This window comes from Terrapene carolina, unplaced genomic scaffold (genome assembly GCF_002925995.2).
Source record: "Terrapene carolina triunguis isolate 2854851 unplaced genomic scaffold, T_m_triunguis-2.0 Scaffold620, whole genome shotgun sequence".
NCBI classification, from domain to species: Eukaryota; Metazoa; Chordata; order Testudines; family Emydidae; genus Terrapene; species Terrapene triunguis.
In genome coordinates, this window is record NW_020664971.1 from 529,727 (window position 1) to 555,757 (window position 26,031).

The 26,031-nt window shown below is 54.9% G+C and overlaps 1 protein-coding gene across 1 annotated transcript in view; it reads right to left on the bottom strand.

Annotated features, from left to right (window-relative positions):
• Positions 1-402: 402 nt before the first annotated feature.
• Positions 403-26,031, bottom strand: part of MLXIPL (MLX interacting protein like) — a gene marked incomplete at its 5' end in the record, with an annotated part of 40,469 nt that continues 14,840 nt past the window's right edge. Inside the window, 10 exons of the mRNA XM_026659291.1 lie at positions 403-1,042; positions 1,986-2,115; positions 4,971-5,094; positions 6,696-6,823; positions 7,296-7,415; positions 7,663-7,775; positions 9,055-9,229; positions 13,583-13,656; positions 18,222-18,792; positions 19,025-19,224. Of these exons, the coding sequence (XP_026515076.1) occupies positions 921-1,042; positions 1,986-2,115; positions 4,971-5,094; positions 6,696-6,823; positions 7,296-7,415; positions 7,663-7,775; positions 9,055-9,229; positions 13,583-13,656; positions 18,222-18,792; positions 19,025-19,224 (1,757 nt within the window). The remainder of the gene's footprint in view (positions 1,043-1,985; positions 2,116-4,970; positions 5,095-6,695; positions 6,824-7,295; positions 7,416-7,662; positions 7,776-9,054; positions 9,230-13,582; positions 13,657-18,221; positions 18,793-19,024; positions 19,225-26,031) is intronic.

Sequence of the window (26,031 nt, forward strand, 5' to 3'; positions counted from 1 at the left end):
GAGTGATTCCCTCCCATGGTCAGTGGTTGCTGCCTGTAGAGCTGAGCAGTGAGTTGGGGAAGGCGCTCTCCTCTCAGTGGGCACCCTGGGCTCCTCTGAACCCCTTGGGGCCCTGCTCTCACTGGTCATCATCATAGCTTGTCACTCCAAAACTGCAGCCAAGACCTGGTGTTCTCACTGATCTCAATAATTCCTTGGGAGTACAGGACATTGCCGGGGCACTGCATCAGCCAATGTTCAAATGTTTGCCTAAACTCTCCACATTCAGGGTTGTTCCTCAGCTTCCACTTAGAATAGAATCATAGAACATCAGGGATGGAAGGAACCTCAGGAGGTCATCTAGTCCAACCCCCTGCTCAAAGCAATCCCCAGACAGATTTTTGGCCCAGATTCCTAAATGGCCCCCTCAAGGATTGAACTCACAACCGTGGGTTTAGCAGGCCAATGCTCAAACCACTGAGCTATCCCTCTCCCTAAAGTCACCAGCCTTTGCCACTTCGCCTCTTATTCAAGTTAGAGTACACCAGTGTTTTAGTTCGAGGTCAGCACCTGGAGGGAGTCGTTGTGAAGGAACCAGGTTCTCCAAGACCATCGGCATTTCCCACCATTGTGTTACTCTGTAGCCTTGCACAGTGGTATTTTCAGGTAAGGGATTTTCCGAGGCAAAGCTCTTCTGGACATCAGCATCTTGGGTAGTGGAATGTGTCCATATAGCACGTGTCCTGGATCATGCACTGATTTTGTCTCTCCTTTTGCTGACGGCCTCCCACCACATGGATGGGGGTGCAGTCCCCGGGAGGCAGTATGGCGACGGCGGGACTGAGACTGCAATAGGAGACTCTTGCTGGTGAAGGTGAGTGGTTGTTCTGCAGAAATGGAGCATCTTACCAGGTGTGACGGGCTCCTCCCGTAACAAGTAACTAGGAGGAGTTGTTGCTGGGGTCTGTCCCCATCACTGCCTGGGTGGCCTGCTCGGGTACGCATGCTGGGTCGGTCAGGATAGAGGTGGAAATGCTCAGCTGGCGGAGAGAGCTCAGGACAGCTGGGGAGACAAAACCGAATGGGACGAGTCAGTGTCCTCTGCTGATAGGCTCTGAGCTGCTTCAGGCAGCCTGTCAGCTTGCCATAGGGCACAGGGACCGCCGTGCCTGGCCATCTAACCCATACCCCGGCTCTCACACTGGCCTGGGCCAGCTGCTGCACAGGAAGATCCCTGTTTATAGGCAGCTATGGCATAACCTGCCCCAGGGGAGGTGTCCTCCTAACCCCTGGCAGGGCTTAAATCCTGTCCCATGTACCCATGGCACTTCTCATTATCTGCACCTTTGTCCGATCCCCTGTTGAATCCTGCTAAGTTTCGCCTTGGGGAGCTCATGTGGACGGGAATTCCACAGGCTAATTGTGTGATGTGAAAAGTATTGCTCCTCCCTCTGGGTTTGCAATGCGGAGCCTTTCCCTTTGCTCACAGTATGAGACTGGGAAACCATCAATGTCTCTTGCTGCAGCTGCAGACCAGGAGACTGTACATCCAACAAGCCAGTCTTCCCCTCCCCATCCTTCCAATCCTGACCTTGCTCCCAGAACCACATCCCAGTTTGGCGGGTCCCTGCTCCTAAGCCCCATCTAATGTAGAGATTGGACCTCCCTTTGGCAAGCTCAGGAGCAGGAGAACCAGGGCGGAATTGAGCTAGGAAGTGAATCCCTTGCTGACCCCAAGGCAGGGGGGAAGAGCATTGCCAGAGCAGCTTTGGGCAACTCCAGAGCTGGCCCTGAGAGCGCCACTCCCCCGAGACAGCATCCCCCAATGCAAACACAGCCCCCTCACATGCCCCCATCACAGTGCAGTTCTCCTGATCACGGCACTGAGACGACCTCCCACCCAGCTCAGGCACGAACAGCAGGGGCTGCAAGCTGGGAGCACATGGCAGGCAGGGCCAGCCCCTGCCTTCTCCAGGGCAGGCAAGGGACGAAGTGGGACTACGTACTAGGCCGAAGTGCTGGGAGGGAGCAATACTGGTCCAGCCAGGCTAGTGACGTCTGGCTGAGGCTGTCCATGCTGGCTGTGGAGACCATGCCATTGAAGGATTCAAACAGAGGCCGGATGATGATGCTGAACTGATGCGAACAGAGCAGTTAAGGACTCCCTATCACAAGGCAGAACTGACTGACCAGCCCCCATGTCCCTCACTCTGCTGCTGCCCCTTTCCTGCTGGCTCCTGGCACTTGGGGAGCGACACAGCAGGCTGCAGAGTTAGTGCCACCCCACGTGGTGCCAGACCAGGCCATGGCTCATCTGGAGGGCAGGAGCATGAGCTCTAAGCCCACAGCATCTTGCTGGGAACAAGGACAGGTGTCCTAAAACCAACACCGGGGGGACTACAGGGGATGTGGATACCAGGAGTGTGGGGGGTGTCAGGTGATACTCTGTACCCCATGTTCACCACTTTTGTTCTGATATATTTTGTACAAAGCATGCCTTGCGAAGTATCGTTTGAAAACTCATGATTTACTGAATATTGCTGTCCTGTTAACATGTGTATCATCACTGTGTAGGGAGTCGTGAGATTTTGCTATATGTTTGTTACTGAAACATGTTGTGAGTCTGGGGAATGCCCATAGACTAGGTCCTTAGAAATAACAAAAGGCCTTGCATGTCATCCCTGAAGATGCTTCAAACATCAAGAACACAGATGGTGTCAGCAAGAAATTTACAATCCACCTGAAAGGGGCTTTGAATCTCATGTACACCACAGAGTGATGATCTGAACCCCAGCCGGGGGTAGGTGTGCCTCACAGAGAGGAGGAGGATATAAAGAGTATAAGAGACAATGGCTTCCCCATTACCTTTCTTCTCCCACCTCCATACATGGAAGCAAGATCGTTTGAAAGACCGAGATGTATCATTGAACTGTGGGAGGGGTCATAGGCACCGACTCCGTGGGTGCTCATGGGCTGGAGCAGCCAAGGGGAAAAAATGGTGGGTGCTGAGCACCCACTGGCAGCCCCCCCTACCAGAACCTCCCCATCCCACCCCAGCGCCTCCTGCCCACCGGCGGGCCCTGTCCATCAGCGCCTCCCCCTCCCTCCCAGTGCCTACCGCCTGCCGCGGATCGGCTGTTTTGCGGCGTCAGACTCAGGAGGCGCTGGGAGGATGGTGGGGAGGAGTGAGGCGCAGCAGTCTCGGGGGAGGGGGTGGAACTGGGTGGGGAAGGGGCGGGGTGAGGGCGGGGAGAGGTGGGGCAGGGGGGGGGAGGAACAGGGGGGGGGGGGGGGCCTTGGGGGAAGGGGGGGAGGGGGGGCGGGGCCTGGGCAGATTAGAAACTCAGCGCCTATGGGAAGGGCTGTCCCAGGCTGAGAAGAAACAGCCTGTGAAATGTATTGCAGATTATGGTGAGACAACCATTTAGCAGGGCCGGGTTAATGGAGGGGCTTTAGGGGCTGCAGTACAGGGCTGCGGGCTAAGGGGGGCCCTGCATGCCTGCAGGCCAGATGCAGCCTGCTGCTTCTTTTCATCTGGCCAGCAGCATGTCTCCGCACCGGCTGGAGCCGTGAGCGCCAGCTTGTCGATATGCCCCTGTGGCCCCTAGGCAAGGGGCGTTCAGGGAATCTCTGCTCTGCGCACTGTCCCCGCCCCCAGCACCATCTCTGCAGCTCCCATTGGCCTGGTACCGCAGCCAATGGGAGCTGCAGGGGCGGTGCCTGTAGGCACAGGCAGCGTGCACTGTGCAGAGTGGCCTGGCCCCTCTGCCTAGGGGCTGGACATGCCGGCCACCTCGGGGAGAAGAGCAGCACAGAGCCAGGGCCACCCGAGGTAAGCGCCTCTTGGCCAGAACCTGCACACCGCACCCGCTCCTGCAGCACAACCCCCTACCCCAGCCCAGAGCCGCCGCCTGCACCCAAACTCCCTCCCAGAACCTGCACCCCAAACCTCTTGCTGAACCCCAACCCCCTGTCCCATCCCTGGCCCCACTCCAGAGCCCACCCACCCCCAGCTGGAGCTGCACCCCCTCCCGCATCCCAATCCCCTGCCCCAGGCTTGAGCCCAATCCCCCACTCTAAACTGCCAGGGGCCCCACAAAATCTAATAGCCCCGGGCCCACAGGAGAGTTAATCTGGCCCTGACTATTAGCCTTGGTAAAGCGTAGGAATTAGCTTGTGATTTTATCACTTTATTTCCTTTTGTAACCAATTCTGCTTTTATGCTTTTATCACTTAAAATCATTTACAATCTCTCTTTCTCTAGTTAATAAACTTGTTTTAATATTTTGTCCAAGACAGTGTGTTTTGACTGTAGTATCTGGGGAATCTCTACTCAGGTTAACAAAGGCTATGGCATGATCATTTCCTTTGATGAAACGATGAACTAATTAATGAGCTTACACTGGTCAAGGGGGTCTTAAGCAGTGTGAGATGCACATTTCTGAGGTGCAAGGCTGGGGCTGGGGGATTTGCGGGTGTCACCCTGTATACAGTTAATGAGTGGCTGTGGGAGCATTTGTATAACTTTGCTGTGTGTGAGTAGAGCCTGCAGGGGCTGCTTTTCACTAGCAGAGAAGTGTAAGAGACACCCTGGGCTGGAGCAGTAAGGGGACATTGCTGTTCAAAAGTCCAGCTTGGACCCTGGGGGCTGCAGAGGGGATCTGGAGACTAGCCTAGGGGAGCAGGCTTCAAAGTCTTAAAAACCTCCAGCTGGCTCCAGGGAGCAAGCTGATACCTGCGGTCCCAGTGCCTGGGGTGCGGGAGCAGGGCATAGAAGCCATGGACTCAGAGCCATTTCCCAGCAGCCAGGCTCTAGCAGGCACGGGTGTCCCTTGAGAGGTGATGGAAGAGGGGAGGGGCTGAGATGTCTGCCTCCAGGAGGCTGTCACCATGGTAACATCTTTGGCCCTCCTCAGCACCCCAAGAAGCTGCAGGGACCCCACGTGTTTGGGCAGGGGACAACGGGGTGGGGTGCCCGTCTCCAAGGATACAACCCAGAACTTCCAGTTCTGCAGCGTGCAGGAGCGGACGTACTCGTCAAACATGTCACGCATCTGGTCGAAGCGCTGGCGGGTGATGGGCACTCCTGTGGCGGGCAGCTGCTGCTGGCACAGGCTGCAGGGGCACAAGAAGATGGCATCTGCCTCAGTTGACAGGCACACACACAGGGAGATCGGCACTGGGGAGAACAGTCAATGTCCCACCCCCAGGCCCAGCTCTCCAGCCGCTTTCACCCCCTGCCGCGCCCCAGCCTTGTCCAGGAGGGATGCTGCGGCAGGGAGCGATGGACTGGCCCTAGGCATGGCCGAGCTGATCACCAGCAATTAGCGATTCCATGGCTGATGGTCACCTGAGGAAAGCCCCACTTCTGAGACGAGTTAGCAAGAGGTGGTGGTGGGCAGCACCCCTATCCCGGGGGCAGCGAGCAGCTCCTGCCCACCTCCCTGTGCACTCTCTCCCGCTGAGGGCTGCCCCGTACTGATGACCATGCCAGGCTCTCTAAGAGGTGCCAGGCTCCTGGTGCCCCGCTCCACCTGGCCATGGGGGAGGAGACTGCCGGGGGCGGGCTATTGCTTGCATCCGGGTGAAGCTGGCTGGGGCCCACCCACTGCTCCCCATTCTGCCCCTGGAACCTGGGGCCCATTGGGGTGGGCTGGCAGGCTCCACAGTTCCCCTCAGGAGGGTGATCCTTCCCAAGACCCCTGTGTGTGGGCTCCAGGTTCTGCCCTGCTCTGGAGGGGCTGGCTTCCAGGACTGTAGCAGAGGCAGCCCCAAGCCCATTCCCTGCAGCCCCAGCCTCCCAGCATGACTACGTGGGGCATTTACAATCGAACCAGAGTGACTGAATTGTGGAGAGAGGAGCTGGGGCTGTATGGGGAACTGTGCCCACACGGGCTAATCCCCCCCCCCATTGGCACCATGGCAGGTTGGGCGCTTCATGGAAAGGGGCAGTGCGCCTCGGCTCCATTAATAATAACCCTGCATTGCTGGGGCACTCTCCATCTCCGGGTCCCAAAATGCATTACAAACATAGCGGGAAACCTCCTCCCACATGACTGATGTGCTGCTGCTTCTGGGGTGGAACACAGCAGCTGCTGATAGCACACACTGCACAGCAATGCTGCACCGCCAGCCTCATGGGAAGGGCCCCCTTTTAGGGCATGTCTTCACTACCCGCCGGATCGGCGGGTAGCAATCAGTCTATCAGGGATCGACTTATCGCGTCTAGTGAAGACGCGATAAAATCGATCCCTGATGGCTCTGCCGTCGACTCCGGAAATCCACCGCGGGAAGAGGCGGTAGCGGAGTCGACGGCGGCGTGGCAGCGGTCGACTTGCCGCCGTCCTCACAGCCAGGTAAGTCGACCTAAAATACGCCACTTCAGCAACGCTATTCACGTAGCTGAAGTTGCGTATCTTAGGTCGACCCCCCGCTGTAGTGTAGACATCTCATTCAGCAGACAGCAGCCCAGTGCCCCTTTGCATCATGCTGGGGGATTAAGTTCAACACTGACAAGGGAAGAGCGCCCCCTAGTGAGTGATCACCCTTTGCAGCACACTCCCTGTCTGCTCCCCTCCCCTCCCCTCCCTGCCTTTCCCCTCCCCAGCATGGCTCCCCTTCCCTCCCTGCCTTTCCCCTCCCCAGCATGGCTCCCCACCCCTCTCTGCCCTTCCCGTCACCTGACATGGCTCCCCTCCCCTCTCCCCCCATCCTACTTGATGGTTGCATTGAGCTCCTCGATCTGCTCCCGCAGCTGCTGCGCCTCGTCCTGCAGGGCGCCCCTCTCCTGCTGCAACTTGCAGATGTACTCTCCTGTCTTCTGCAGTGTGGTGGCCTTGCTGACCTGCGGGGCCAGATGTGGGGGCTGAGTGACGCTGATCTCCTGCGGCTGTCCCTCATCTCCCTCCCATCGCTCTGCCTCCCAGGAGGAAGGAGCTCCCCAGCAGGGGGCTGGGCCTATCAGGGTTTTGGGGAGACACGGCCTCCCCCAGCCGCCCCTACAGGGGCTCCGAGACCTAGATGGTTGGTCAGCACAGAATGCCCGATTCCACAAGAGTCTGTAGCTGGGGAAAGGGCTGAGGGGAGCGGTTGGCTGGGGGCCTAGAGCCACAGGGGCACCCAGGAGCTGCCTGGCCAGGGCAGAGCTGAATGACTGATGCAGCCCAAGCCTGGCACTCCCACTCCTAGCTCTGGGGACTCTCTGGGGGGGCTGGGGCACCGCGGTTGGTACTTTGGGCACTGGGTGTCCCCTGGGGAGCTGCCAGTCCCGCCCTCAGCGCCTGCTTTGGGGTTTGCTTCGCTACCCTCTCACTCACCTTGATGCTGGGCTGGGCACTCAGAGTGCTCACCAGCCCGTGCAGGGTGTCAAAGCCCAGCTTGATGTTGAAGCGTCTCTTCTGCTCGGCGGAGATGTGCGTGATGCGGCGGCTCTCTGTCTGCAGGGCAGGGGCAGAGTCAGGCACTGCAAGAGGTGGGGGGGATACCCCCAGCACCCTCCACCTGAGCCAAGGCCAGGACAGACCCCTTGACATTGCAACAGGGGGAGCAGGTGCGATGCAATGGGAACACAAGGGGAGGGAAGGGGGCAGTCTGGAGCCCTGGAGGGGTGGGGAGGAGAGGGCTGTGCCCGTTGGGTGGGCAGAGAGGAGACAGTCTCCCTGGGAGCCCTGGACTGTTCCGTACCTTGCTGGACTCCGGCCTATCCCGGCTGGGGGTGGAGTGATGCAGCGAGATCCCGGCAGTCAGCACCCCAACCGGCACCGGGGAGACTCGTCCAGGCTTCAGCCAGTCACTGGCTGGAAGATAAAACGAGACTCTTTGGGTGGGGCTGAGTGGGCAGCACCTACTGTCAGAGCTCCCCGTGCTCCTTTCTGATCCCAACAGGCCTTGTCTTTTGACATGCTAACAGCATCGTATCCATTGGTAGTGCTTTCCATCAGAGGAACCTCAGTGCTTTTACCGACTCTTCTCAATCCCACCAGGAGGCAGGCATGAGCTATTCTCATTAGGCAAGTTAAGTGATTCGCCCAAGTTCACACAGCAGGTCAGTAGTAGAGCCGGGAGAGACCCTACAAGCCTTGACACTAACCAGTAGTGGTACCCCTAGTACTTTTCATTGCCCCTCGCTGCAATGGGTGACCTGATGTGGGCACGGGATCCCAGCAGGGGTGGGAAGATCCCCACCAATGTCAGAGCTGCTCAAAAAATGCCAGTTATGTTCCCTGAGTAATTTTGAACTTTTTTTTTTTTTTTCAAAAACTTCCAGCAAAAAAAATGTGGATTTTCAAGGAAAACCTGAAACAACGCAAAAAGGTTTGTTTAAAAAAACCAAACATTTCAGGCAAACATTTTTGGTTTTTGAAAACTAAACATTGAATTACTTTTTCCAAAAACCAAACATTTTAACCCAAGTTGATATTTTTACTGAAAGAATTGTGATTTCTTTTTTTTTCCATTGTAAAAGCAGAACATTTCAAGCAGAATGAAGAGTTACTGCAAACATTTTCCATTTGGTGAAAGGCACATTTTTTGCAGAAAAAACATTGAGAAAAAGACTCCAACCAGCTGCCCTGGGTTGCCCTGTTGGTGACCAACCCTCCAGCATTTGGCACCAGTTCCCCCCGGAACTGCCCACTGACCCTGCATGCAGCTATCCACCAGGACCATGCCAGCTAAGTCAAGCTGGTTAAAGTTGTCCACATGGTTCTGCCCACTCTAGGACAACAGTACGGCAGCAGGGCTGGCTCTGGTGTCATGTCCCTGGTGTGGCTCCATGTCCTGGCTTTTCTGGATCTCTCTTTTCTCACCCGCCTGCCTAGTCTCTGCTAATCCCAATCACTCTGTATTGTCAACACCCACCCATCTCTTGGGTTAATAAACAGAACTGAGGGGTGGATCTTCAAGAGGATCTCAGGGGGGCAGCACCAACAGCCTGCTTGGCTCTGGCGATATAGGGGGGAGTCTTCTTCAGGTGGATTTCCCCCACTGAAAGGCTGCTGAGCCTGCATCACCTGCAGGGGCGTTTGTTCTCTCTGGTAATCAAAGAGGAGGTGTCAGAGACGCTGCACTGCTCACCACAGGCCGACGGGGGGGAGAGCTGCTCCGTCTTGGGAACAAGCAGGGATCCCGGCTGTGCCACAGCCAGTGTGATGGGGACAGACTGCGAAGGGCTGGAGCCAGGAGACAGCCCTGGACTCAGCTGGGCCATGCGGGGCAGGAAGCCAGAGGAGACTTCAGCAAGGCCCCCTGCCTGCAAAGAGAGAAGCCAGAGAGAAGGAGTTTGCACTTTGGGCTCCCTGGCTGAAAGTCTCAGACCTGCAACCCAGGAGGCAAAGGGCGAGAAGGGGCCAGGGCCTTTCCCCAGCCAGCATACAGGAGACAGTCATTGAAGTACCTACAGCAGCTTGACTCTAGTAGACAAGGAGAGCTGGTCACTGCCCGTGAGGCTCACGGTCAAACTAGACCTAAGGGGACGGGGAGAAGGAAGGGCCCCCAACTCCTCACAAGGTTACAGCAACATGGCATGAGCCCTGGGGCTCCTAGGGACTGGACAAGGGACAGACCCTCTCCAGGGGAGCAGCGCCATGTGAGACGGCTCCCATTGGCAGCCAAGGGACTCTTTGCCAGCCCTGAGCCAGGCAGGGGGAAAAGGGATTTTCTTTAACCTCAGGAAATGCTCTCCACTTGGAAATACAGGGCGTAAAATATCATCCTGAGTGTCCCCTGAGCTTTGCCAGTGCCCCTCGCTCCTGCCCTGACCCACCCCCTGCTCGTCCAGCCCCGATTCCTCCCTGCTCCACCAATGCCCCTCGCTCCTGCCCTGATGGTGTCACCGCGCGCTTTGGTTTCCTCGACCATGGAAGAAGGGCTGCTGAGCAGAGATGGGGTCCACCTGACTTGGAAGGGAAAGAGTGTCTTCAGACACAGACTGGCTAAGCTAGTGAGGGGGCTTTAAACTAGGTCCAACAGGGGTAGCTGACAAAAGCCCACAGGTAAGTCTAGAACATGGAGACTTGGGTGAAGGATCTGAATCTGAGGGGAACATGGGAAATCACAGCATTGACAAAGGAGAGACCAGAGGGAATATAGAGGGGAAATGTAATAAATATCTCCGATGTAATAAATATCTCCAATGCAGGAAGTATGGGGAATAAACAGGAAGAACTAGAAATACTAGTGAATAATCATAAATAGAACAGAACTGGCATCACAGAAACTTGGTGGGATTGTTCACATGACTGGAATACTGGTACAGAAGGGTACAGCTTGTTCAGGAAGGCCAGGCAGGGGAGGAGGAATTGCCTTGTATATCAAAGATATCTACACTTGCACTGAGACTGAGACAACAGTGGGAGGCAGACCTGTTGAAAGTCTCCGAGAAAGGATAAAAGGGGTAAAAAACAAGGGTGATGTCATGGTAGGGGGTCTATTATAGAGCATCTCACCTGGAAGAAGAGGTGGATGAGACTGTTTTTTACACAACTAACAAAATCCAAAGCACAGGACTTGGTAGTGATGGGGGACTTCAACTACTCGGACATCTATTGGGAAAATAATACAGCAGGGCACAGATTATCCAACAAGTTCTAGGGATGCATTGGAGACAACTTTTTATTACAGAAGGTGGAGAAAGTGACTAGGGGAGAGGCTGTTTTGGATTTGATTCTGACAAACAAGGAGGAACTAGCTGAGAATCTGAAGGTGGAAGGCAGCTTGGGTGAAGGTGACCATGAAATGACAGAATTCGTGGTTCTAAGGAATGGTAGGAGGGAAAACCGCAGAATAAAGACAATGGACTTTGAGAAGGCACTTTACCAGACTCAGAGAATCGGTAGGTAAGATCCCATGGGAAGCCAGTTTAAGGGAAAAAGAGTTCAGGAGAGATGGCAATTTTTCAAAGGGACATCATTAAGGGCACAAAAGCAAACTATTCCACTGTGTAGGAAAGTTAGGAAATATGATAAGAGGCCACCCTGGCTTAACCAGGAGATCTTCAATGACCTGAAACTCAAAAAAGTGTCATACAAGAAGTGGAAACTAGGTAAAATTACAAAGGATGAATATAAACAAACAACACAAGCATGTAGGGACAAAATTAGAAAGGTAAATGCACAAAATAAGATTAAACTAGCTAGGGATTTAAAGGGTACCAGGAAAGTATTTTACAAATACATGAGAAGCAAGAGGAAGACCAGGGGCAGGGTAGGCCCATTATTAAATGAGGAGGGAAAGACAATAACAGAAAATGCAGCATTGGCTGAAGTGTTAAATGCCTTTTTTATTTCAGTTTTCACCACAAAAGTTAGCAATGATTGGACGACTAACATAGAGAACATCAGTGTAAATGGGGCAGGATATGAGGCTAAAATAGGGAAAGAACAAGTTAAGAATTACTTAGACAAGTTAGAGGTCTTCGAACTTGATGAAATACATCCTAGAATACTCAAAGAACTGACTGAAGAGATCTTTGAGCCATTAGCAATTATATTTGAGAACTTGTGGAGGACGGGACAGATCCCAGAGGACAGGAAAGGGCAAATATAGTATCTGTCTATAAAAAGGGGAATAAGGAAAACCCAGGGAAATACAGATCAGTCAACTTAACTTCTGTACCCGGAAAGATAATGGAGCAAATAATCAAACAATCAATTTGTTAAGCACCTAGAAGATAATAAGATGATAAGCAACAGTCAACATGGATTTGTAAAGAAAAAATCATGTCAAACCAATATAATATCCTTCTTTGACATGGTAACAAGACTTGTGGATGAGGGGAAACGATAGATGTGGTATATCTTGACTTTAAGTAAGGCTTCTGATACTGTCTCACATGACCTCATAAACAAAGTAGGGAAATACAACCTAGATGAACCTACTATAAGGTGGGTGCACAACTGGTTCCAAAACTGCGCATAGAGAGTGGTTATCAATGGCTCAAGTCACAATCAAGCTGGAAGGGCATATCGAGTGGGGTCCCACAAGGATCTGTCCTGGTTCCGGTTCTATTCAATAGCTTCACAAATGATTTAGATAATGGCATAGAGAGTACACTTATAAAGTTTGCAAATGATACTAAGCTGGGAGGGGTTGCAAGTGCTTTGGAGGGTAGGATTATAATTCAAAATGATCTGGACAAACTGGAGAAATGGTCTAAAGTAAAGAGGAGGAAATTCAATAAGGACAAATGCAAAGTACTCCACTTAGGAAGGCATAAACAACTGCACAAATACAAAATGGGAAATGACTGCCTAAAAAGGAGTTCTGCAGAAAAGGATCTGGGGGTTATAGTGGATCAAAAACTGAATGTGGGCCAACAAAAAAAGTGAACATTTTCTGGGCTGTATTAACTGGAGTGTTGTAAGCAAGACACAGGAAATAATTCTTTCACTCTACTCTGCATTGATTAGTCCTCACCTGAAGTATGGTGCCCAGTTCTGAGCACCATACTTTGGGAAAGATGTGGACTGGAGAAAATCCAGAGAAGAGCAACAAAAATGATTAAAGGTCTAGAAAACATGACCTATAAGGGAAGATTGAAAAAACTGGGTTTGTTTAGTCTCGAGAAGAGAAAACTGGGGGGGATATGATGAAACAAGGTGGGTGAGGTAATATCTTTTATTGGACAAACTTCTGTTGGTGAAAGAGACAAGCTTTCGAGCCACACAGAGCTCTTCTTCAGGTCTGGGAATGGGGGACATGATAGTCTTCAGGTACACAAAAGGTTGTTATAAACAGGAGGGTGATAAATTGTTCTCCTTAGCCACTGAAGAAAGGACAAGAAGCAATGGGCTTAAATTGCAGCAAGTGAGGTTTAGGTTGGACACTAGGAAGAAATTCCTGACTCTCAGGGTGGTTAAGCACTGGAACAAATTGCCTAGGGAAGTTGTGGAATCTCCATCACTGGAGCTTTCAAGAGGAACTGTCAGGGATGGTCTAGACAACCCCCGTCAGTACAGGAGACAGACTAGAAGATGTCTCAAGGTGCCTTCATGCCCTACATTTCTGAGATCTATGATCTGATGTACCCCCTGTTCGTCCAGCCACAATGCCCCCCACCTCCACCAGTACCCCTCGCCCCTGCCCTGAAACACCCCCTGCTCGTCCAGCCCCAATGCCCCCCAGCTCCACCAGTGCCCCTCGCTTCTGCCCTGAGACACCCCCTGCTCGTCCAGCCCCAATGCCCCCCCAGCTCCACCAGTGCCCCTCGCTCCTGCCCTGAGACACCCCCTGCTCCTCCAGCCCCAATGCCCCCCCAGCTCCACCAGTGCCCCTCGCTCCTGCCCTGAGACACCCCCTGCTCGTCCAGCCCCAATGCCCCCCAGCTCCACCAGTGCCCCTCGCTCCTGCCCTGAGACACCCCTTGCTCCTCCAGCCCCAATGCCCCCCCAGCTCCACCAGTGCCCCTCGCTCCTCCCCTGAGACACACCCTGCTCGTCCAGCTCTGCCTGTTGTTAGGACTGAGGCACACACAAGCGACGTGTGATCTCACTGCCGTCCCCTGCGCACTGCTGCTTGCCAGAGCCCATGTCTGAACTCAGCATGCGGCAGTGAAAGGCCAATGCCCTCGGCTGCCCGGCAGAGGGTGTTACTGGTGAGCTCTTACCGGGGAGGCTGGCGACGTGGGGATGAGGGTGGTACTGGGAGTGGACGGAGGGTCCAGGGCCAGCTCTGGTTTAGCTGCAAGACAGAAGGCAGCAGAAAGTGAGGACGCAGCATGAGAAGAGAGCCAGACTGGGGCTCCAGGACATCCCCTCCCACCAGAGTGAGCGGCCAGCACAAGGAAGCCTTGCAGGAGGATGCGGACTTACTCCTGCTGCCGCCTCCTGGTTCTCAGGAGGGTCCGGGCCCAACAGCCCCAGGGAGGTGCTGCAGGGACTGGCCAAGCCTGGGGAGTAGGGTGGGGCTGGAATGAAGGTTCCAGCCTTCGTTTCTTTGCAAATCAAGCCAAACAGCGAAGGGGCAGGGGGCTGAGTGCTGACACTCCACAGCTGATCTGGACTGTGTGGACCTACTCACAGGGACTCCCGGGACCAGGGTACCCGGTGTTACAGAGACAGAGATACAGGCCCAGGAAACTGCAGGGTTTGTCAGTAGAATGAGGCACAGCATCCAGGCAAGGCAGGGCTGGCGAGAGGTTTGACGTGATCACCAAACGTGGCAATCTGTGATCCCTCCCCATGCTGGCACAGAGCTTGTCATGTGCTCACAGACAGTCCCTGCGCTGTTAAGGAGGATGAAAGGCCCAGGGAAGGAGAGCAGTCAACGGGAGCAGAGGGAAACTTTCCCATAATTGGGACCCTCCTTCCAGATTGTGTTAGGGTATCCTTTCGCACTGAGGTTATCTCTGCGGGGCAGGGAACTCCAGTCACTAGGAAAAGGCAGGTGTTAGTAATGGGAGATTCAATCATTAGAAACATAGATAGCTGGGTTTGTGATGACCGGGATGTCGGAGAAAAACACAGTTCTCACTCTTTTGGTTGGGTACAGCAAAGTCAGATACTTCATTTTCTCAAGCAATTGCGTAGCGGGAGAGAGTGCTCCACCAGGGCCCACTTAGTCCTGAGTGAAGCACAGGAGCTGGTCCAAGAGGTAACTATAACAGAACTGCTTGGAAATAGCGACCATAATATAATAACATTTAACATCCCTGTGGTGGGAAGAACACCTCAACAGCCCAATACTGTGGCATTTAATTTCAGAAAGGGGAACTATGCAAAAATGAGGAGGTTAGTTAAACAGAAATTAAAAGGTACAGTGACTAAGGTGAAATCCCTGCAAGCTGCATGGACGCTTTTCAAAGACACCATAATAGAGGCCCAACTTAAATGTATACCCCAAATTAAAAAACAAAGTAAAAGAACTAAAAAAGAGCCACCGTGGCTTAACAACCATGTAAAGAAGCAGTGAGAGATAAAAAGGCATCTTTTAAAAAGTGGAAGTCAAATCCTAGTGAAGTAAATAGAAAGGAGCATAAACACTGCCAATTAAGTGTAAAAATGTAATAAGAAAAGCCAAAGAGGAGTTTGAAGAACGGCTAGCCAAAAACTCAAAAGGTAATAACAAAATGTTTTTTAAGTACATCAGAAGTAGGAAGCCTGCTAAACAACCAGTGGGGCCCCTGGACGATCGAGATACAAAAGGAGCACTTAAAGACAATAAAGTCATTGCAGAGAAACTAAATGGATTCTTTGCTTCAGTCTTCATGGCTGAGGATGTTAGGGAGATTCCCAAACCTGAGCAGGCTTTTGTAGGTGACAAATTTGAGGAATTGTCACAGATTGAGGTGTCACTAGAGGAGATTTTGGAATTAATTGATAAACTTAGCAGTAACGAGTCACCGGGACCAGATGGCATTCACCCAAGAGTTCTGAAAGAACTCAAATGTGAAGTTGCGGAACTATTAACTATGGTTTGTAACCTGTCCTTTAAATCGGCTTCTGTACCCAATGACTGGAAGATAGCTAATGTAACGCCAATATTTAAAAAGGGCTCTAGAGATGATCCCGGAAATTACAGAGCTGTAAGTCTAACATCAGTACCGGGCAAATTAGTTGAAACAATAGTAAAGAATAAAATTGTCCGACACATAGAAGAACATAAATTGTTGGGCAAAAGTCAACATGGTTTCTGTAAAGGGAAATCGTGTCTTACTAATCTATTAGAGTTCTTTGAAGGGGTCAACAAACATGTGGACAAGGGGGATCCAGTGGACATAGTATACTTAGATATCCAGAAAGCCTTTGACAAGGTCCCTCACCAAAGGCTCTTATGTAAATTAAGTTGTCATGGGATAAGAGGGAAGATCCTTTCATGGATTGAGAACTGGTTAAAAGACAAAGGGTAGGAATAAATGGTAAATTCTCAGAATGGAGAGGGGTAACTAGTGATGTTCCCCAAGGGTCAGTCCTCGGACCAATCCTATTCAACTTATTCATGAATGATCTGGAGAAAGGGGTAAACAGTGAGGTGGCAAAGTTTGCAGATGATACTAAACTGCTCAAGATAGTTAAGTCCAAAGCAGACGGTGGAGAATGTAAAAAAGATCTCACAAAACTAAGTGATTGGGCAACAAAATGGCAAATGAAATTAATGTGGATAAATGTAAAGTAATGCACATTGGAAAAAATAACCCCAACTATACATACAATATGATGGGGGCTAATTTAACTACAACTAATCAGGAAAAAGATCTTGGAGTCATCATGGATAGTTCTCTGAAGACGTCCACGCAGTGTGCAAGGTGGTCAAAAAAGCAAACAGGATGCTAGGAATCATTAAAAAGGGGATAGAGAATAAGACGGAGAATAACTTATTGCCCTTATATAAATCCATGGTACGCCCACATCTTGAATACTGCGTACAGATGTGGTCTCCTCATCTCAAAAAAGATATACTGGTATTAGAAAAGGTTCAGAGAAGGGCAACTAAAATGATTAGGGGTTTGGAACGGGTCCCATATGAGGAGAGATTATAGAGGCTAGGACTTTTCAGCTTGGAAAAGAGGAGACTAAGGGGAGATATGATAGAGGTATATAAAATCATGAGTGATGTGGAGAAAGTAAATAAGGAAAAGTTATTTACTTATTCCTATAATACAAGAACTAGGGGCCACCAAATGAAATAAATGGGCAGCAGGTTTAAACAAATAACGGGAAGTTCTTCACACAGCGCACAGTCAACTTGTGGAACTCCTTGCCTGAGGAGGTTGTGAAGGCTAGGACTATAACAGCGTTTAAAAGAGAACTGGATCAATTCATGGTGGTTAAGTCCATTAATGGCTATTAGCCAGGATGGGTAAGGAATGGTGTCCCTAGCCTCTGTTTGTCAGAGGTTGGAGATGGATGGCAGGAGAGAGATCACTTGATCATTACCTGTTAGTTTCACTCCCTCTGGGGCACCTGGCATTGGCCACTGTCGGTAGACAGGATACTGGGCTAGATGGACTTTTGTTCTGACCCAGTATGGCCATTCTAATGTTCTTATGTCCATCAATGGCTATTAGCCAGGATGGGCAGGGGTGGTGTCTCTAGCCTCTGTTTGCCAGAAGCTGGCAATGGGCGACAGGATGGATCACTTGATGGTGACCTGTTCTGCTCATTCCCTCTGGGGCACCTGGCATTGGCCACTGTTGGAAGACAAGATACTGGGCTAGATGGACCTTTGGTCTGAACCACTATGGTCACTCTTATGTTCTTTTGAATGTCTAGCCCAGACTGTGCCTGCTGAGGTACTGCAGCCATTGAGTTCCCCCTCTCTTCCAGGTGGTCACCGAGAGCTGAGGGGCCGCGGTACCTGACCTGGGGCAGGGCAGCTGCCCCCAAACTGCTCAGCATGCAGGTCCCCTGGCTCTCCCGAGAGGGCGGTCACTGTCATGGGCTCCGGGGCCAGGGCACTGCACTGGGAGGTGAACGATCCCAGGGGGTAAAAGGGCAGCGCTAACCAATCTCCCAATCTGTGTGACTAGCATTGGGCCCAGGGTTCAGATCCTGCCCCACAGCCGGGCACTCACAGCACCCTATGGACAACTGCACCCATCCTGCCCTCGCCAGGGTCGCCAACGGCCTCCTCCGAGCCGAGGTGGAGTCACCCCCTGCCCTGTGCCCTTCTGGGGCTCCCTGCAGCCTCAGATACAGGTGCTGTGATCACCCGTCCTCACCTGCCTGCTGAGACACCGCTGCCCTGTTAGCACCTCACGCCCTTGGCCAGCGGCTCAAGGCTCTCACTCCCAGTGCCTCCTGCAGGCAGCGATTCCCAAACTCAAGCTCCCAGGTGACTCCTCCTACAGTTCAGCCACCATCTCAGACTCATTTCTCTGCACCCCTCCTCCTCTGCCAGGCCTCCTGCTCCCCCCCAGCTCTCTCCTGCCCTGGATGCTTCCTCCGCATCATGGCAGCCTGTGGATCAGCAGGTGAGGGAAAGAGCAGCGCTGGCATGAAGAGAGGAGGCTAGGTGCCTGCAGCAACGCAGTGCCATGGAGAGTGGCATCGAATGAGATGAGTAATGATCCCAAAGAGGGGGCGCTACCAGCCCGTGCCTAGATATCAGCTCCCCTTCCCCTCTCTAGAACGCAGGGTCAGCCCATCTGCCACCGCGGGTGGGGGGGAAGACATCCTCCTGCCCAACAGCCTGGTACCAGCTTCCCACTCCAGCTGAATGAAGCCAGCTGGCCAGATGGGGGCAGTCCGATGCCCTCAGCCAGCGGCAAACGGCAACCCCCCCAAAGCAATCCCCCACCCTGTTACCTGCAGTCAGGAGCTGGGTCAGGCAGGGGTTGGGCACAGCCACACGAGTGGGCACAGGGAGTCCCATGGGTCTCTTTGTCTTGGGGCTGGCTGGCTTCACCATTGGCCTGCTGCCCCCAGGCGGCGACTGCTCTTTAGGGGTGGCAAACCTGGGGCCGCTGAGCATCACTGGGGGCAGGGGCTGGGCACTGGACAGAGCAGGGTATGCTGTTGGCAGAAGGTCCACGCTGTAGCTCAAGCCTGGTGCGTGATGGGTAAAGCACGGTGTGGAGAGTGAAGAGCCACTAATGGAACCGGAGTAATGGAATTTGGATCTCGGTGCTGAAGCCGGTGGGTACAGGGGGTCCTGGCCCAGCAGGAAGGCTCCTGGGGGGGCTGCTGGGGTGCAGTAGGAAGGGCCGAAGGGCTCCATGCTGAGACTCTTGCTGGGGAGCCCATAATGGAGCGGGGGCTTGTGCTTGAGGTCAGAGCACAGGCCGCTGCGGGGGTCCACGGGCCGTGGGGCTGGCTGGAAATCAGGGCTGAGGAAGGAGCCAGGCAGGCTGAGCCGGGAGGAGCAGTTGCTGGTAGACTGAAAGAGACAGAGGCAGATTACAGAGCGTTTGCCCCTGGACTGCTGGATTGGACCAGGACTGAGAGGGACAGGGATAATAGACAGCAAGGGAGAGGGGGACAGAGCCCACTGCGCAGCAGCACAGGGGCCTGGCACCATTGCCTCGGTGAAGCAAACACAGAGGGCAGAGCAATCCCAGGGCCAGAGAGAAGCAGACCAGGACGTGATCCCTGCCTGGAGACCTGCTCACCTGTAGGTGGCCATTGGGCGGGATTGGGGCATCAACGTAGCTGGCAGGCAGGGCTCTGGAGGCCATCAGTGGGTCTGCATGGCTGGCAGGTGGGGCACTGCTGCTGCCATATAGGGTGTCAGCCATGGGCATGAAGCAGGGCTGCTCTTGGTAGCTCAGATGCATTTGGTTAGGCAGTGGGCGGTGGCCGGTGAAGAGATCTGCAAGGCATAGCAGAGACATGGTGACCCCCATCTGCTGAGGCAGCCCAAGCCCATGCTACTCGGCCCCCTGGGCAGGTATAAGGTTTGCCCTCACAGCACCGTCCCAGCCAGAGCACTGGGCCATCTGGGCTGACACACAACCCTGGGTTTAGCAGGCCAATGCTCAAACCACTGAGCTATCCCTCCCCGCCATGAGCCTAGGCAGTTGTGTAAGAATTGACGTGGGGGAAAATCATTGCTCCCTGCCCCTTGCAGGCAGCTCACCCCTGCACCCCTGCAAGGGGCCATTATACTCTTGTGTCAGAGCCCAGCTCCGCACGTTTAAAGCCATGCAGGCCTCCAGCCCACCTTAACCCATCTACAGTATCGTACTCCCCAGGCTCCTGCCTGCCAGAGACCAGGCCCCTTCACCTCTCCTGCCCGGGAGTAGCCCCTGATGCTGGGGGGTGGTCTCAGGGGGAGGGGCTGCTTGGCTCACTCTCCCCTTCCCAGCACCATCCCTCCATCAGTCCCCCAAAGTGCCTCCCTCCCAGGCTGCATCAGCCAGGGCTTTGCACCCTCTCCTGCCCCAGCACAGTGGAGTGGGGTGTTACCGCAGGGGAGGGGGACTCTCTGCGGGGATGCTGGGAATGGGGAAGACACTCCTTAAAGCAAGGGGTGAGGCTGGCGTGCTGGGCCAGGTCCTGCCAGATACAACCTGGCTTGTGGCAGGGCTCCGTGCCCAGCTCCCAACCAGTCCTGGTTAGCGTGCCTGGCCCAGGTTTGGCAGCATAGCCCAGATACTGCTGGGGCTCACAGTCCAGGCCAGTCAGAGACAGCTACTGCCCCACATGCCCAGACTGGATGAGCAGTGTGCCCACCTGCCCCATGTTCAGACAGGCACAGCGGGTTGCTCCGACAGCTGCCTGTGCCCTGGCATTCCAAGCCTCCAATAACCAGGAGTTGTAACACCTGGCCCCAGACACCCTGGGCTTTTCCGCCCATAGTGCCCCCACCGGGAGCAAGGACCAGCTGCCCTGCTTCTCACTCACCCCACAGAACTTTCTTTCCCAAATTCAGAAGCAGCCTCGCCCTTCCCTCCCCACCGCCCATGCTGGGGGAGGCTGATGATGGCAGAGGTGGGGGCCTTCCAGAGTATCCCAGGGAGACAGGGTTTTGCTCACCAATTTTTCTGCCTCTAGCCAGGGGCAGCTCCAGGCACCAGCGCACCAAGCGCGTGCCTGGGTTTGCAAGCCGCGGGGGGCGGCCTGCCGGTCGCTGTGGGGGCGGCAGTCAGGGAGCCTTCAGCGGCATGCCTGCGGGAAGTCTGCCGGTCCCGCGGTTTCGGCGGCAATTGGCAGTGGGTACGCCGAAGGCGCGGGACCGGCGGACCTCCCGCAGGCATGCTGCCAAATCTGCGTTACCAGTGGACCGCCCACAGGCGCGCCACCGAAAGCCGCCTGACTTCCGTGCTTGGGGCGGCAAAATACATAGAGCTGCCCCTGCCTCTAGCTGAGGTGAAGGGGTGTCAGTGTCCCCTGGCTCTCCCTCGTGGGTTCTGGGGGCTCGGGGCAGTGGGGTGGGGCTAAGGAAGTTCCTAGCTCCCCATGCTCTATCGTGGCAGCAGCAATTGTGAAATGCTGGAGTTTCTGGTGCAAAGAGGAAAGAGACAGCTCCGTGCAGCCCCTATACCAGGAGCCCAGCCGTGCTGCACACAGAGAGAGGGACACAGGAAAACCCTCCCACGCCACAGGGAGCCACCGCCTGCAGCAGGGCGGGACCCTCCTTCCCTCGCCCATCCGTCCAGCCACGGCAAGTATGGTTCTCGGGGCGAGGCCAGCCTGCAGCACGGCTGAGCCTCTCCAGGCTCCATCCTGCACCAGACTGAGCAGAGTGGGAAGCCCCTGGAGAACAGAAGGGAGACATCACCCAGATCTGCAGCCCAGCTCCAGCCTCCAATTCCACAGGCTGGTGGGGTCAGCATGTGCGCTGTTGAGTGGAGTGTAACCAGCTCAGCCAGCCCTGGGTTCCACGTGTGTCCCCTCCCTCAACCGTAGGTCCCAGGCATGTCCCCTCCCCCAGCTCAGCCAGGCCTGGGTCCCACATGTCTCATAGACTCATAGACTTTAAGGTCAGAAGGGACCATTATGATCATCTAGTCTGACCTACTGCCACAGAATATCACCCACCCAAATCCCTAACTTATGCCTGAGTTACTGAAGTCCTTAAATCGTGGTTTAAAGACCTCAAGGCGCAGAGAATCCTCCAGCAAGTGATCCGTGCCCCATGCTGCAGAGGAAGGTGAAAAACCTCCAGGGCCTCTGCAAATCTGCCCTGGAGGAAAATTCCTTCCCGACCCCAAATATGGTGATCAGTTAAACCCTGAGCATGTGGGCAAGACTCACCAGCCAGCACCCAGGAAAGAATTCTCTGTAGTAACTCAGATCCCACCCCATCTAACATCCCATCACAGACCATTGGGCATATTTACCGCTAATAGTCAAAGATCAATTAATTGCCCAAATTAGGCTATCCCATCATACCATCCCCTCCATAAACTTATCAAGCTTAGTCTTGAAGCCAGATATGTCTTTTGCCCCCATCCTTGGGTCCCATGTCTGTCATCTCCCCCAGCCCTGGGTCCCATGTGTCATCTCCCCCAGCCCTGGGTCCCACGTGTCCCCTTCCCCAGCTCGGCCAGCACTGAGTCCCACACATATAATCTCCCCCAGCCCCTGGGTCCCATGTGTGTCTCCACCCCCAGCCCTGGGTCCTACGTGTGTCCCCTCCCTTAGCTTTGGGTCCCATGTGTGTCCCTTCCCGCAGCTCGGCCAACCCGGGTCCCTCATGTGCTGGGTGCCATGTTAACTCCTGCAGACATTCCCCATCACCCCGGTGAGCTTTATCCCAATGAGGCTCTTGGCCTAAGAGCGGTGCTGGGGGATCGGGCCCTGCCTAGCATGGCAGTGCCAGGCTAACACCCCACCGGCGGTCTGGGTGGAGGTTTATTTTCATTGTAGGCTCTGAGTCCCCCATGCCCGTGCTCTAACCTTGCATGTGGCCTGTGGCTAACCACATCCTGCAGCCTTCCCGAAACCAGGCCCTGTGACCCTGCTGCGACTCCGCTCTCCCTTCCTGTCCCCATCTCCAACCCCACTCCTTCCGCAAGCTCAGACAGGCACAGCACAAAGTGCTGGGCGGGCAGTTTTGGGCCTGCCACCTCCGTGCAGGGAATGACCTTCGCCCTGTAACCCCCCCTCTCTTCTAGGGCAGTGCCCGGCACATGGGGCTCCTGGGCTTCTAATGGACCTGGCTGAGCACCTAGCCCCAGCCACTGATGATGCTAGTGCCTCATGCCCCTTGGGAAGGGGCCCTGTGCCACACGCTGCCCTCTGGGGCCCCGTTAGAGGCAGATCAGAGGACGGAGGGCCAGGGTGGAGTTGGCCTGGGTTATGCACTGTGCAAACCAGTGTGCTGAGGACATGTGCTCAGGTCTCCGGCAGGGGTCGGGGCGCTGCAAGCCCAACAACGGGTTTGCTGGAGAGGAGGCAGCCTTGTGCTCCGTGTGAAGGCAGGCGCGCAAGGGCAGCCAGCTGCCCAGGCGGGGTTGTGCCCAGGCACAGGGCCATGTCTGACACAAGCCCCTGGCAGTGGGTCTCACTAAGCTCAGCCTCTCCAGAAAAGGAGGGATTTGAGGGGCCTGGGCTCCACCAGGACTGTACCTCGGTCCTACAGCCAAGTCGCTGTCCCCCTGGGAGCTGACCGTCTGCCCACCCAGCCTGGCAGAAACGCCCCTCCCCCAGGAGATTTCCTCAGCCCCTTCACACGTACACCTGCAGCTCTCCAGCACCAGGTGCCCCTGGGCAGGCTGTTGGATGTCTGCTGCTTTCCTGCTTCCCCTTCCACTGCCCTGGGAGTGCTGTTTATAGCACAGCACTGCCTAGCATGAACCCTTGGCTGGGAGCTCAACCCCCGACCTCGTGCGGGTGCCGGTCCCCAGGAGCCTGCGGCAGGGTGTTCGCCATGTGCTGGATCCAGGGATGCTGTAGTCCCCGTCACAACCCAAGCCCCAGATCTCAGCACTGCCCTGGCTCGGGAGAGCTGATTGGTTCTCTCTAGGGTTCATCTACACTGGAGTTGGAGGTGCAATTCCCAGCTCGGGTAGATTTACATGGGCTAGCTCTGATGGAGCCGGCACGCTGAGAACAGCAGCATAGCTGTGGCAGTGCAGGCCGGCTGCCTGATGACAACCCCATCTCAGGTCCCAGGTACATGCTCAGGTGTCTAGCCGCACCGCTGCTGCTACTCTGCTAGTTGTCTCATGTTAGCTCAGTCAAAGCACCAGTGCGTGTATGTGAGATGGGACTTACACCTCTCCCTGCAGCGAAGCTGTAACCTAGAGACCAGAGGCATTGTGTCTAGCAGGGAATGCACTAAGGAATGGGGATCCCAGTAGAGCCAAGAGCTTGTTTTGACACCAGCCACCCTGGGGGAGCCCCAGCATTAACCAGCCACAGGCCAACCCCACCACTAACTGACCTTCTCAGCCTCATGTCCATTGCAAACTCGTCAGCGCAGCAGGGTCCTAGTCTCTAGGGCTCAGCTCCCAGCAGCTGCGCAGATCATTCTGGATGGGCCTCCCTGGGCTCTGATGTTTCCTCAGGCTGAGGCTATCTGGGGAGTGAGCCCTGTGGTGCTGCCTCAGAAAACACTTCTCTTCTCTATGGAGCTGGTAACCCCGGAGGCCCCACTTTCACCTTTGTAAAGTCGCCTCCTTTAGGGACACTCTGGTGGGTGCAGGGGCCCAGGGAGAAGAGAGGAGGGACCCAGCTCTGCTCTGCCCACAGTGGGTGTTCAAGGCAGCCATTCTGCACCCACTTTGCACAGGTGTGAGTAACTCACTGCAGGGCAGGGCAGAGTCAGGAGCCCAGCCCCTGCCTGTGCCACTCAGCCATGGTCGTGGGGTCGTGGGGGAGGTGTTGGGGTGGGCGTCTCGGGTTACTCGGCGCAGTATTCCAGGATCTCAGCCATACAAAGTGCGAAGCCCCACAATCACGCACAGAGACGGCAAAGCCAGCCTCCCCCATCTGGTCTTCCTTGGCAGAGGGGCTGGGCTGTTCCCATGGCCAAGGGAATGAGCTGCCGGCACAGCAGGGGGTTTTGTGTATTTTAGGCATTTCCCTGGTGCTCAATTCGATTCGTCGGAGGAGCTCTCCAAGTGCATGACAGCAACAGGCAGCAAGCCCTGCCCAATTGCTTCTCAGTGCAGAGACTGTATGTGCCCCCCTATCCTCTCCCCAGACCCCTCTGTCCCAGTCATGCCTCCCCTCCTCCCCTAGCACATGGTCCTGGGCACTGGCTGCTGCGTCCCACTGAGACACCCTGGGCTGGTGAAGGTAACCATGGTGGGCTGGAGTTCTAGCTTAGAGCAGGAGCTCATGCTGACAGCCCAATACCTGAGCTCCCAAACCCTTTGCCCCAGTGGCAAGAGTACTGGGGCTGTCCTCAGTAGAGTCCCGGGGGGCGGTACAGCTCCCTCTTGTGTCTTTTCCACCCTCCCCAGCTTCCAACTCAAAGCCCCTTCAGTGCCATCTCTGGGCTTTAACCCCCTCCCCCCCAGTCCGTGGAGAAGGGAGGGGCTGTCCTTCGGGACAGCCGGGGTAGCCCAGCCCCGCAACAAGTCCCAAGAGCAAAGAGCAGGGTCCTACCTGAAGAAGGATGCAGGCAGCAGTCAGATACCAGGCCCAGCTGCTCCCCTGGCTCTGCCATTAGGACTTCTCCATCTGACTCAGACCCCTCTCCCACACACCCTAAGGGCACGGGGTGGTTCCTCATTCCGGACTGGCTTCTGCTCCTTGACTGACAGGCACACGGCACCGTGACAGGGCCCAGACTTATCCTCGACTCAGGCTTTGTGTCTCCCTCTTGGGCTTTGCTTGTTTTATTCTGCTGCCTGACGCTTGCGATGGGGCCAACAACCCCCCAGGCCCACCTCACTCTCCCCACAGCCCACACTCTGCGCATTTCGGTCTCCCAGCACTTCCAGAGCAGCTCAGCTCCCACTTTGTCTGCTCGGCCAAGCGGCCAGATTTTCAAAAGCAGTGAGCACCCAGCAGCTCCAGTTGAGAACAGCGCTGAGCACCTGGAAGTCTGGCTCCAGCAGCCTTCCTGGCAATGGGGGTGTTGCGATGTTCCCTATCCCCAGCAGCCCCCCAACACACACCTCTACGCATCCCACTACACACACACACACACACGCACTCACATTTCAGGTTTTTCCAGGGGCTGTGATCCTGGATTATAACGTTTTGGGGGAAAGGGATGCGTCATTCCCTTGCACTGGGTAGAGTCCTGGCTCTGAACAATTCTCTTCCTATTTGCATGCAGCGAGCTCCCGCACTACACCTTTGCCTCTCCCTCCATCCCAGGCCTAGGAGCACTGGCCAGGCGGGCGCTGGGCCTTTGGTGCCCACTAGAAATACGGCTTAAGCCAGCCAGCCCCTCCCAGCAGGAGGGTATTTTCCTCTCTGGCTGTGCTCAGCAGAAATGCTACGACTTCCTACAGTCTCCGTGCAAAAGCAGCAGCAGCAGCACAAGCCCAGAGAGAGTGAGCATGAAGGGACCAAACTGAACTGCTGCTTCAGCTCAGAGCCCTTGCTGGGCTGAGTGGTCACTCCACCCGTCCAGCATGACAGGCTCTCCCCAGGAAAGACAAGAAAGGAAACATCTTGGAGAGTATCAGAGGGGTAGCCGTGTTAGTCTGGATCTGTAAAAAGCGACAAAGAGTCCTGTGGCACCTTATAGACTAACAGACGTATTGGAGCA